General features: G+C 40.5%; 1 protein-coding gene across 3 annotated transcripts in view; it reads right to left on the bottom strand.

Annotated features, from left to right (window-relative positions):
- Nucleotides 1-2,982: 2,982 nt before the first annotated feature.
- SEMA4A (semaphorin 4A) overlaps nt 2,983-12,327 on the bottom strand; it is a 257,107-nt gene continuing 247,762 nt past the window's right edge. For all 3 annotated transcript variants that reach the window (XM_086947658.1, XM_086947657.1, XM_086947656.1), the window contains exon 15: nt 2,983-8,381. In XM_086947658.1, the coding sequence (XP_086803784.1) occupies nt 7,684-8,381 (698 nt within the window). In that variant the 3' untranslated portion in view covers nt 2,983-7,683. The remainder of the gene's footprint in view (nt 8,382-12,327) is intronic.

Genomic DNA, 12,327 nt, shown 5'->3' with positions numbered 1-12,327 from the left:
CGCCAGTGTTTAACTGGAGTTTACCACTGAACCTACCTCAGGAGGTCTTAGATGGAAAGGTGGCACATGTTAACCTTCTCGTAGTTTGGATAGGAGTAAAACATTCTTATTTGTGACTGCAGCAATTTAAAAACTATAAACAGTTTTTCCACCCTGATCCCTAAATTACTTTTCTGTGTGAGATAGTGCCCTGAATTATGTGTGTTATTGATACCAATATTACTCTCAACTAGGATAATTTTAGTTTTGGATCTATACCACAAGCTCTGGTAAACCAATTTATCAATGTTGTATAAACAGATGGTCAAATGATTGTATTAGTTACCAACTAGTAGCAGTTTTCTGTCGTCTAAGATTGGCATCTTACTCACTCTGTTGGGTCAGAGATGATGGTGGACCGATTTAAATTTTAAATATGGCAAGATCTGAGACTGTCACTGCACAGCTTGAAAGGAGAGGAGTAGAAAGTCCCAATTTAAGCTCTGGTATATAGGCTATCTAAAAAAAAGCAAACTGGTTCAGCAATGTCAGCCACATCCCGCTTTGTTAATTATGAAATACATCATCAAAAGCTGAGAAACTCAGGCGCATTAGCATTCTGACTCTACTTGAAACTACCATCCTTTGGACAGTCTCTACCATGCCAAGCAAGGCTGTCTCAGTGTCACAAACAGGCAGAAAGCCTGATTGATGTTTGTCTACCACGTTGATTTTGGCACAGAGGTTTTCTAGTTGCTGGGTTACTGTCTTCTTAGGTAATTTAATTTTTATTAGGATAGCTGCTATTGGTCTTTAACCGCGTACATTATTCGGGCCCTTGTTATTTTTTTTTAAAGTGACAGGTACTTGTTTTAGTGGAGCTGGAAGATTTCCTGGGACAATGATGCATTTAAAATGTCTATCAAGCAAGGAAAAAGAGGCTGAAAAACTGGTAATCAGTCAACCAAGGATTCAATCAAATAATACCCTGATAGGTTGGCTTCGGATTTCAGAGCAAAAGCATCAGTTTCACTGAAGCAATGTGGTAAATTTTGCCTTTGAGTTATAAGGTAAGATCATGATTTGGAGTCCAGGTTTGTAGTATACCAGGAAAAGTGGCACCGTCTTATCACAAAGTGCTTCAGTAAGAGCTAAATCTGAGTTGGTCAGCTGTGGATATACCAAGCCATTCACAGTGCATTAGATTTCACACAAAGTGCTGATTGCTGTGTCAATGTTTGAAAGCATGGATATAGTCTCATCGTGACCTCTATCCATAGGTTTTCTTTAGCTTTTCCGAGGTTATGCTAAAGATGCTTTGATTAAGTAGGCGGTGAATACTATCTCAAGGGAAGCGTTATATGACATTTTCGGCTATGAAACGTTAAGATTAGCTTTAGCAGGTTGCCCCTCCACTCCTCTCAACCCTGAAATTTTGATCACCTCAAATTTGTTTGCTGGAACGTATGATTACCAGTTTCTCCTTTCTTTCACATAAATAGGTTGGAGTAGAAGACCATATTACTATCCATGAAAGCCATCCTATCCTCCATGCATGACAAGAACATTTTAATCCACTCAAACATATTACCCAGTGCTTAATTTGTACACAATTAAGTGCCAGAGCCCTTCTCGGGAGGCCACTGCAGCCTGCACCACGCAATGCACCAGTGCTGCCATTGACAGTACCAATATAACACCTAACCATCACACTCCTGCAAGTGTGACAATTCGGACTATTTCCGGCTACACAAATTATCAATGCCATTTGACTTAATAAGCAAAGCTGTTGTGCTCTTGTCAGACAGAGTCACCATGTGCTCGACTGTCACTAGAGCCGGTGCTGAAAATTAAGTGCCGGTGCCGGGCACTTGAAAACCACCACCTCAAATTAAGCACTGACATTACCCATGTCCTACATCGCCAAGCCTGAATGACCTACTCTCTGTGGTCTTGCAGTCAGCCCGTGGTTCATTCTCGTGGTGTGTAACAGCCAGCTGCCCGCTTAGTAGAATCATTCACCATTCAGACAGACTTGTGGAGGAGACCGACTTGTACTTAGGTTGGTGTGGTCACTTTATGATTTTGCTCCTTGATAAATGCTGTAATTCATTCTTGCAATCCAATTTGCTGCAGAGCAATGGACATCTGAATATGTGTGCATGTTTAACAGAAATTCAATGATATGGCGACCCTGAAATATAATTAAAAAAATAAAATTGTGATTAGTAGGGTGATTCACTTCCTTCCTCAATTTCTGGGTGAGGAAGAGCAGGACGTGTAAATGAGTGTTCAGGAATGTATGGTTAGAGTGGGGGACATGTGCAAGGGAGGAGGACAGAACAGTAAGGTTGTGCGAAGCTGGAAAGCTTTCCACTGTAAACTTTTCTTCAGAAGGCTGCAAGTTTTGCATGCTGTGTAATAGTTGTGAAGATTTAATTCCTAGTTAACCTCATCGCTGCGGCGGCTATTCCGCCGCAGCGCTAAGGGGGTTGGGGGCCGCGCGGCGCGCCCATGCTGGTGACGGAACCGCTCCGTCACCAGCCGCGGTTGAGCTGTGCTCACGACGGAGCGGTTCTGTCATGGCCCCGCCCGCTTAATAGAACGCGCCGCGCAGACGCGAAATCAGCGCCACGCAGGCCCGTCGGGCGGGCCATGACGGAACCGCTCCGTCATCAGCACAGCGCCACCGCGGCTGATGACGGAGCGGTTCCGCTATCAGCACAGAAATGGTTACAAAAAGCAAGCTCAGTGAAGTTTACAAAACTTTAGAACGTTCATAAGGTCTGTAAACCTTGCAGGCACAACTTTTAATGTCACCACCAACAACAGAAGAGGCAGTCCTCCTAACTGATTATTTCTCGGTGTGTTCTTTTATGATAACACCAAGCAACCTCTGATTTTTCTTAGTAGATGTTGGTTCCAACACAGATAGCACATTAGTCTTTGACACGTCGATCATATCTTTGATTTATAAAAGGCAACAACCGCTTAGAACAAACATAGTTATCTTCTCTTTTTAATAAAAATAAAATGTGTAAATACAGCGTCATCAATTTAAAAGCTTACATTTTTCGCTCTATGTTCTTTTTTTAACAAATAAAACTTTAGACAACAAAAATGGACAGATTTGCTTCACAGTGCTTAAAACCAAACACAGGAAAGATATAAAGCTTTCATTTCATAGCCCCGAATACTGAATAAAACAAGCAACTCGTCACTATAGCCAAAACAGCTCACACATACGCACAAAGGGTGAGGAATGTCAAAACGCAGTATCCCAATCACAAACATTTGATTTTAAGTGTGACTTACATTTGACGTACTCTGGAATTTCCAGGAGTCCGCCGCACCTACTGTTGGGGAAACAGCTTCATGAATCTGGCCCACTGTGTTACATTCTTAGGGTCAGATCCAACAAAACCCCACAGGGCTACCAAATATTTAATTACCGTAATAATGCGTAATAAATCCATGTTGGAGTGTCTATGCCCATACAAGTTTAAGCTGTGCGGCAGAGGCACTGAGAGATTGACAGATTTGTCTTGCATCAAATGGAGTCTGAAGTTGGTGACCAGTTACTTGTACCCAAAGCGCTGTCTGCTTATACATCAAAGGGAATGCCATTTTCTGTTGTTCCCTCAATAATGAAGACTAGATTTTTCCTTACAGAACAGTAGTTCAAAAAGGAATGTGTTCTGTTTTTGGCATTTAGGTTCACACTGCTAGTGCATGCATTTTACTTAAGTTGTCACATCCTTTTTCCTGGTGATAATGTATATTGCAATATATTGTAACTAAGTGACGGTGCCCTGAGAAAGCATCTTACCCGAGATCAACATTTGGCCGAAACTCAAGTGCGGATATGCAATGGGCAGTAGAAACAAGCGGAGAGAGTTAGTGCATCTGTAGTATTTGTGCAGTACGGGTTCAGCACCGTGACCAGAATGTTGGCATCACTTACCTTTCATTCTACCAGGTGGGATGAGCCCATGGACCATTCATGAGCACCCCAGCCAATGACTGGTGTGGCGGGATAGGGACATGTTTGGATAAGATTAATTGGCGACGAGGATTGCCAGATCACACCATATTGGCAGCACACCATGCTTCCAGGTCTGGGCTTTCTTTTTGTCAATCATTATTTCCTGGTTTGTCAGTCCAGTTGGTTCAACTGAAATGCACAAGGCTGTAGCTCCTTTATTAGGTTGTTTAATAAAGGTCCAGGCCTCCAGGCCGGGTGGCTTGCTGACATGGAGGCTCTTGCAGCCCTTCGAAAGACCTCACCCTTCCCACTTTTATGTACAATGGCAGCCTCTGTTATGGCAGTTCGCCTATTTATTCTCTTTATAACGACCCCTGTCTTTGCTGACATGTTTGCCTTCCCTCAATTCGGTGCCTTGATATTTGTACATTCGCTCAGTATCAGAATATTGCTATCTACGTTACGGTCAAGAGATCCCCAGGGAGCGGCAACAATTTAAGTGCTCTTCTATATGTATACATTCATGTTCCACATATTGTCAAAACACGTTGCCATCCTGTACCCTCGCCCCTTCCCCTCGGTGGATCAGCTTGTGGCAGTGAATGAAGGAGTTAGTGCTTTTGTGCCGGTGGATGCAGATTATAGGCACCTGCACTAAATGTTATCAGACCAAGAGGAAGGCATGAAAGGGAGAAAGAATGAAGAAAGAAAAGGATAGAACGGCGGGAACAAATTCAATAGCGGGGACACTCAGAGCTGCAACAGTAAGATAAAGAGGCATCAGGTGTAGAATGGTGGAATAAAAGAGGACTAAGGGGGATTCAGGGCTGGGGAGCCTTGGTATGCAACATCCTCTGCATTTACCAGTGCCAGAGCGGGCTCTTAGGAAAACTCTTAATGTCCTTGCAACAATGTTTTTTTTTTTTACAAAAAATTAAGCTGATAATGGGGCTACATATTACATAAGAGAAATTAGCCATGTCCCCGAAGACTCTTGTCGAACTGGTGAGGTGTTATTTCAACTAAATCTGTTTTTTTTCTTTGCATTCTAGTACTTGCTATTTTGCTTTTCCCATTGCAGGCCCAGCCACAGGCAGCTCTCTGTGTGAGTCTGTGGGGTGACAACAATTAAAACTAGTGCAACAGCAAGGACACATATGCAGTAAAAAACAAGTATATGTCAGTGACAAGATGCACAGTACAATCTGTCAGACCAGGCACTTATGCTGGACTACCAGGGATTTGCTTCCCCAAAATGGCTTGTAAAGCAAAGACTTATAATGAAATCAGAAATTTGAATTAGCAAATACTCTCCCTAAAAATCTTTCTCCGTTTCAACTGTGTTTTCCTTTCCCATAATCTTCCTAGTAACTTTCTTTAGTGCCAGTTCACTGTACAATTTCAACAATTGCATCTATCGAAAACAAGCATGATGGAGATAGCTGCAACATTCTTATGCACCTGACGCTTTCAAGTGTAAGATATAGACAACTTGTCGTGACATGTCGTAGCTGGTTTGTAGTCAAGTTAGACACCTATAAAATGACACCTTAATTACATCTATTGTAAGTCGCTGGCACTGTTAACACCACAGGCCTGTTATTACGCCATCGACCTCAGACCAGGAAGTGCTGCGACAGAAAAACTGCAAGGGTTGTGTATCTACTCTTAAGTACTAGTCAGAAGATGCCCATACAGAGGTGGGAAATAAAGGATGACCAAGGGTAAGATATAGAATTGTCTACGATATGGTTTCTTGCATAAATTTCTGATACGCACATTTATATTGTATGCTACCCGCCATTGTCCTCACAGCGTCGATCAAGTTTGGTCCCTTCTTTTCCTGGATTCCATCGTAGACAAGAGTCTAGTACTGAGTATGTGTTGTAGTAAGTAGCGTTGTTGATTATTAGATGCATTTTTGTTTGTTGCTGTGGACTGAGGTCTAGTGAAGGTGTTTATGTGGCAACTAGGGCGATTTTGCTTGGCACATTGGCCAGATATGTATGCTCATTGATTGAATCATGGCACTGGGTGGCGCTATCGAGCTCTTATATCTATCTGTTGGGTGATATGGATAGTGTTGGGCGGGTGTCGTGAGTTCTTTTCGGAACTGAATTATCACTCTGTAGGTACAGGGAGAGACTGCCTTCTTTTTCTGGGGACTCATTTTTCAGGGATATTGATTTGAATTGTTGTATAGATGTGAAATTAACAATCTACCCGGATGAAGTGCCTTGATGTGCTTTTATAAGACAATTTCAAAAGATGAGATGTTTAGATTTAGTGAATAAATTCAACCACCTGTCCAATAGATGTTTAAATTCAGAGATCGGTTCCTAAGTTGTAATTTTCTGGAAACGCAATTAGGAGTCCAACTGAGTTCCAAGTAGTCTATGTTCCAGTAAATAGTAATTGGACCATTTAGTAGACATTAGCAACCGTGTTGGTGAGCTGAGACTGACATTACAGAATAGTGTAACATAACTACTGACAAGGAAAAGTTATGCATAAAATACAATCTGTATGGAAAGTGCCAGAGATTGATAAGTCTAGACACAAATTAGCGAAGCCACACGCTCTCATCGCTGTCCGCTAAAAACAGCTCTTTCCTGTGGTATGCAAACCCGCACCCGGCACACTTTCAACAATCAGGAAAACAATCAGCTGAGAATCTTTAAAAAAGCATCCTATTCCAAATTTCAGATTGAAGGTTCTTATTTAAAACTCTGATAACAAGATGACATACAGTTCAATTCCAAAAGGAGACATTGTTTACAGACTGTCTTCCCTCCATAATACTGATAATGGGTAATAACAATTTGCTGTGAAACCGAATAAGGGTTGACGTGCTCGCTGGGAAATTGGTAGATTTCCCTACAGTTTGACAATACTGATAGGTTGTGGCATTCAGTCCATCACAATGACCCTGACCTCCGCATATCTGTGGCTCAGCCATAATGGTCTACCATTGGTGACTATCTCCAGAGATGTTTATTGGCCAATAAGCCTCTCAGTGGCGATGTCACATTTGAGTCTGTGAGGGTAACTGTTGTTCCTTGTAGCTGATGATAGGTACGCATAGAAACATTTTTAAAACTGTCTTTCAACATTCACGTTTGTTTTGTAACATTCATTCCAACAGTCGTGAAATCCAGGGCTCGAAGGCTTCCAGCCGAAGAAGCGCTGCACTATGTGGAGACTCCTATTTTAACATAGAGTAATCAGCACGCTGCTATTTGCGGCTGGCCCTTATTATGCAAGAGCACTATAGTGCTAGTGCCCTAGGTCAGCAGCTCCGTAATGTTAGGAAGGAAGTGCAGACTTCATATTTGCAAAATTGACTGGCTCAGGGTTGACAACAGAATTTGGCATTTCAGTCAGTGTTGGCACTCTGTCAAACTCCCCTCCCACTACAGATCAGCCAACTGCAGCGAACAGTCACAAGGGCGAGAGCCTTCCAAGTGCCTCTAAAGGTAACTCAGATTGTGCTTTGAAGGACGAGAACTCTCTTCCCCCCAACATTGTTCCAGAAAATTGCACTTGAACACACAACATATTCCAAAAGGATTCTTCCATCTTGAGTTGGGATTAAATTGGAACCACCCTTGGGAACATCAGTATGGCTTCAAGCAAACCATGTTGTGCATTTCAAAACACAGACGAACACAGATTTCAAGGTGCCGTGACCTTATCATCGAAGGAAACCCGGCTCCCTCTTACTTGTTAGCATAGTCTCTTGAAGCATCTCCATTTGAAGCAAACAAAGGCACATAATTGTTCTCCATGTCCTTCTTCTCACCTTCCATTGGAACGCAACAGGACTCGACATTATCTGCACTTTCTGGGCAGTTGCCTCCCTTATGTTCAACATTGTCCACTCTGTGGTCACTCTTTAGCGGGGTCTTCTCCTGTGGCTGCTCTCTGCTGCCGTTCTTTGCAATTTCTGGGGTACTGCAACCCTGAACTTTGCTCTTGGATCTCCTTCTTTCACAGTAGTAGTACAGTCCCAAGACCAGGATCCCAACTATTGTCAAACTCAGCATAACAGTAACTGCAACAAATTGTGCCCAGTAATTGCTGACAGGAGATCTCCAGTCCTTTCCTCTATTATTGAATTCTAGGTTGCCATCCCCAGGTTGACCAGACTCGTCTTCACGACCCAGAAGCGTTGCTCCGTTCACGTCCATGATCATGTATCGAGCTACTTGGTAAACGAACCCCATCTCGCTTGCCCAGCACTCATATAGACCTAGCGATTTCTCATTTACAACTATAACCAGATATTCTCCAGAGATGATAGGCTGTTGCTGGGAGGCGCCATTGATGTGCTGAGTCCAGCTGTAGTTTGCAAGAGCAGACACATGAGGGCATTGTAGTTGCAGTACAGAGTTCATTGTGGCTGTAATATTTTCATCTGCAAGCAGAAGGTGACAAGAACAATTGTTATATTTCACAGGCTTAAGATAAAATCCTTCTTAATTTGATCAACAAAATACCAACTATATTATCAGCACTTGTATACTGAGCTTCAGCAATTTGCATGGCTTTGAATTGTTTAAGAAAGAAATTGTGTTATCCACATTGAAGTACAAGCTAATAAATCCATTTAATATCAAGTACTTTCTACTAAATTATGCTACTCTGGAGAAAGAAAGAGTTGCACTACGTTTGGTGCAGATAAACTCAAGTTTATGCAGAGACAACAAATAAGGACCCATAATAATTTCAGGTTCACCTGGGTTTGATAATGGCAAGCATGGGTCTTATGAAGAGGGATAACATTCCGTCCATCTGAAAGATTTGCCCTACTTGGCCTGACTTTTAGCATCACCTTCATTAAGAGATATCTCATAACCTCTTACGAGGTGATCTATTATACAGAATAAGATTAGCTAAGTGAAGGCACTATATGTGTTGTGGACCTGATATATAAAGCTACAATAGTCCGACCGGTGTTTACCTGTTTTACTTTACAAAACATTTCCATTGTAAGACATTTTCTGCCCACTGAAGCAGTATCCCAGAGCTAATCGTTTCACGTTAGACTTGCCTCAAGCATTAACACTCAAATCAAGTCCAGTGCTTTATCTCTATATGGATTTATTGTAGAGGGGCATGCATCCTATTCACAACTTGTCTGATGCTTTGCTTGACCTATATTAATGAACATTCATTATCCTCTGCTCTCTCCTTTCAGATCGGCTGGGATCCACCACAGCCTCAAGTAGCATTAGACAACCACAGGAAATGTTGCTTTCATTTCTATCCTGTGCTGATCGCTCTATGTGCCTGCTCCAAACTACTATCAATGCACTACACATTCCTACCCATTTCTGTTTTTCATGGCTAAGTGCATGACAGGATTGTCTTCTCTGTGATTTATGGTGTTCTGTGATTTATTATTGTTATAGTGTCCATGAGCTGTTGGGAATTATTTTAATGTGGTTTAACTTTTGATTGTTTGGTTCTGTGCCCAGAAGCTGCATTTATTGCCAGTGTTGTGCATTATTAATAATCTAAACTACCTAAATTGTGCTTGCCCTTCCTTTATTTGATCACTTTTTTTGGATTTAACTATTCTCCTCTTTTACATTTTAGAAGTGTTTTGTTTCACATTCAACTTCTTTCACTTTTCATTAAAATTTGCATCCTTGTCACTACAGTCCCCCTTACAAAATGCCACACTCCACTGACAAAGAAAACATACAATGACTGTACATAGCATTTTCCTGGCTCTCTGCAACTGATGGCTCTGTACTTTATGTGTTAAAATTGAACTGAAGAGCAAATTGGTTCAGCATGCAACAGTCAGGTTAAGCTTCATGTCCCTGTACCAATGGTGTGAGAGACTGACAGGCTTTAGGATCACATGTTTTGAAATGTGATGTTTCACAATCAAGCCCTGATTAGTTAGTAGGAGAACAGGGTGGAAAGTTATTTAATGATACATTTTTGTTTTTGTTTAATTAACTGTTTAAGATAAATATTTAATTGGTAAGTAATTATGTACATTGTTTAATAGATTAATTGTTATTTTAATTAAGTGTTTTGGGGAATGAATTTTTAAAGTGTTATTTTTCTGTAGATTAATTATTAATTTAGTAGAGGATTGCTTGGTTTGTAAGGGAATTGTGTTAGAAAATATTCAAATTATATTCTAATTTAATACTTATATGGAAATTAGTTATGTACATTATTTAATTGCTTAATTGTTATGTAAATTATTTGCTATATTTTGATTAATTGTTAATTCGTTGATAAATGCATTTAAAATAAACTTTGTAACTGCATTTTTAATGTAATGTTGGTTTTAATTATACTTGGTTTCTGTATTATTCTTTTATTGTCATTATTGCTTATAATTGATAGTATGAACTTACAATATAATGATAATAATTAATAATATAAATATATTAGAGTTCATTTTTTGTTGTAAATTTTTTTTATTGAGGTTTTGCAAATCAAACCCGCAGTGGGGGTGATACATTACATAAGTAATAAACATTCCACATATGAGAGGGTTACATAGTCATCCATAAAAAGTAAAGACAGTGTTTTTCTGTGTCATGCAGTTTTGACCTCCGCCAACTGTTCGATATCCGATGGTCCGTTGGCGTGTAAACTAGGGAGTGGGTTGTAAGGTTTCAGAGTGCTCTGTGCCAGGGTAGCGGAATCATGTGCTGGCGGGGGTATCTGTTAGAGTCGTCCCCGTTTGAGTTGTTGTGAACTTGTAACCTCATGACTATTTTGATAGACTGAGTAAAAAAAAAAGGGGGGAATATGCGCCGGTTTTGGAACTTCCGGTCTATATCAAATACAAACTTGAAACCGTGAGGGAAAAGTTTTCCTAGTGTTGCGAGTGGTGGTAAAGCATGCTAGAGCGTATTTGGCGGATTGGCCTGGATCAGAGTACCTCGCCCGGGGAGGGTGTCATGGCCGACGGGCCGAAGACTGAACCAGGGGGGGGGGGGGGGATAAATATATTAGAGTTTATAATGATCATTTAATTTAAGTTGCTTTTGGCTGGTGGTTTATTTGGGTGGTAGAGAAGTAAGTGTATTTATTTTACATATATTTTGTTTTGTATTGATTAAATTATTTTCTATTATTTTTTTTGTATATTACATTAATTGTATTTATTCTCAAAGCATATATTTAATTTTTTTTATATGTTTAATAATTTTATGCTATGAGGTATTACAATGTTGTTGTTTTTTTAATGAACATGGAATGGTATTGTAACCCTTCCTAAATCAACACTGTCCCAGCTTTTGCTTATGCGGGAGAGGAAATAATAAACCTAACCCCTCCAAAGTCCAAGCTTTCCTTACTGTGGAGTGAGCATGGCAAATCTAACCCCTCGAAAGCCAACATTTCTGATTTTACTTACATTGGGGTGGGACTAGTAAAATTAATGTATCCAAAGTGCTTCACTTTTGTTATGGCTGTGTAGGCTGGAGTTGAACTAGGGAAATTAACCCTCTCAAAGATTAACACTATCCCCTGCTTTTGCTTATGTTGGAGTGGGAAAAGTAAATTTAACTCTTCCAAAGTACAACATTTTCCCTTTTTTTGACTAAGTTGGATTGGTAATAGAAATTCTAGCCCCTCAAAACTACTACACTTTCCCTGGTTCAGCTTATGTTGGTGCGGGAATAGTAAATCTAACCACTCCAAAGTCTAACACTTTTCCTACTGTTGCATTCATTGGAGTTTGAATAGTAAACCTAATCCCTCCAAACCCCAACACTTTCCCTACTGGTGCTTAGATTAGAGTGGACATACTAAACCTAACCCCTTCAAAGTTCAGCATTTTCACTCCTGTGCTTACATTGAAGTGAGAATAGAAAATGTAACCCCACCAATGTTTAACATTTTCCCTGTTTTTGATTACGTTGGAGTCGGAATAGTAAATCTAACCTCTCCAAAGCTCAACACGTTCCCTTCTTTTGCTTACATGGAAATGGTATTAGTAAATCCAACTTCTCCAACATCCTGCCCTTCCCCGATTTTGCTTAGGTTGGAGTGGGAATAGTAAATCTAATCCCTTCAAACTCCAACATTTTCCCTGCTGTTGCTTAGACTAGAGTGGGTATAGTAAATCTAACCTCTTAAAGTTTATCTCTTTCTTTACTGTTGCTGGCTTTGGAGTTGGAATAGAAAACCTAATCCAGCCAAAATCCAACACATTTTCTACCTTTGCGTAGATTGGAATTGGAATAGTAAATCTAACCCCTCAAAAGTTCAACACTTTCTCTGCAGTTACGTATGTTGGTCTGGGAATAGTAGATCTAACCCATGTTTTAGGTCTGTAGTTCCAAGAATTTGACACTAATGTATACACTGTCACTTAAATTGAC

The sequence above is a fragment of the Lissotriton vulgaris genome, chromosome 12 (genome assembly GCF_964263255.1).
Source record: "Lissotriton vulgaris chromosome 12, aLisVul1.2, whole genome shotgun sequence".
NCBI classification, from domain to species: Eukaryota; Metazoa; Chordata; class Amphibia; order Caudata; family Salamandridae; genus Lissotriton; species Lissotriton vulgaris.
Note: the sequence above shows the minus strand (reverse complement) of the source record. Positions and strands in the feature narration are given on the sequence as shown.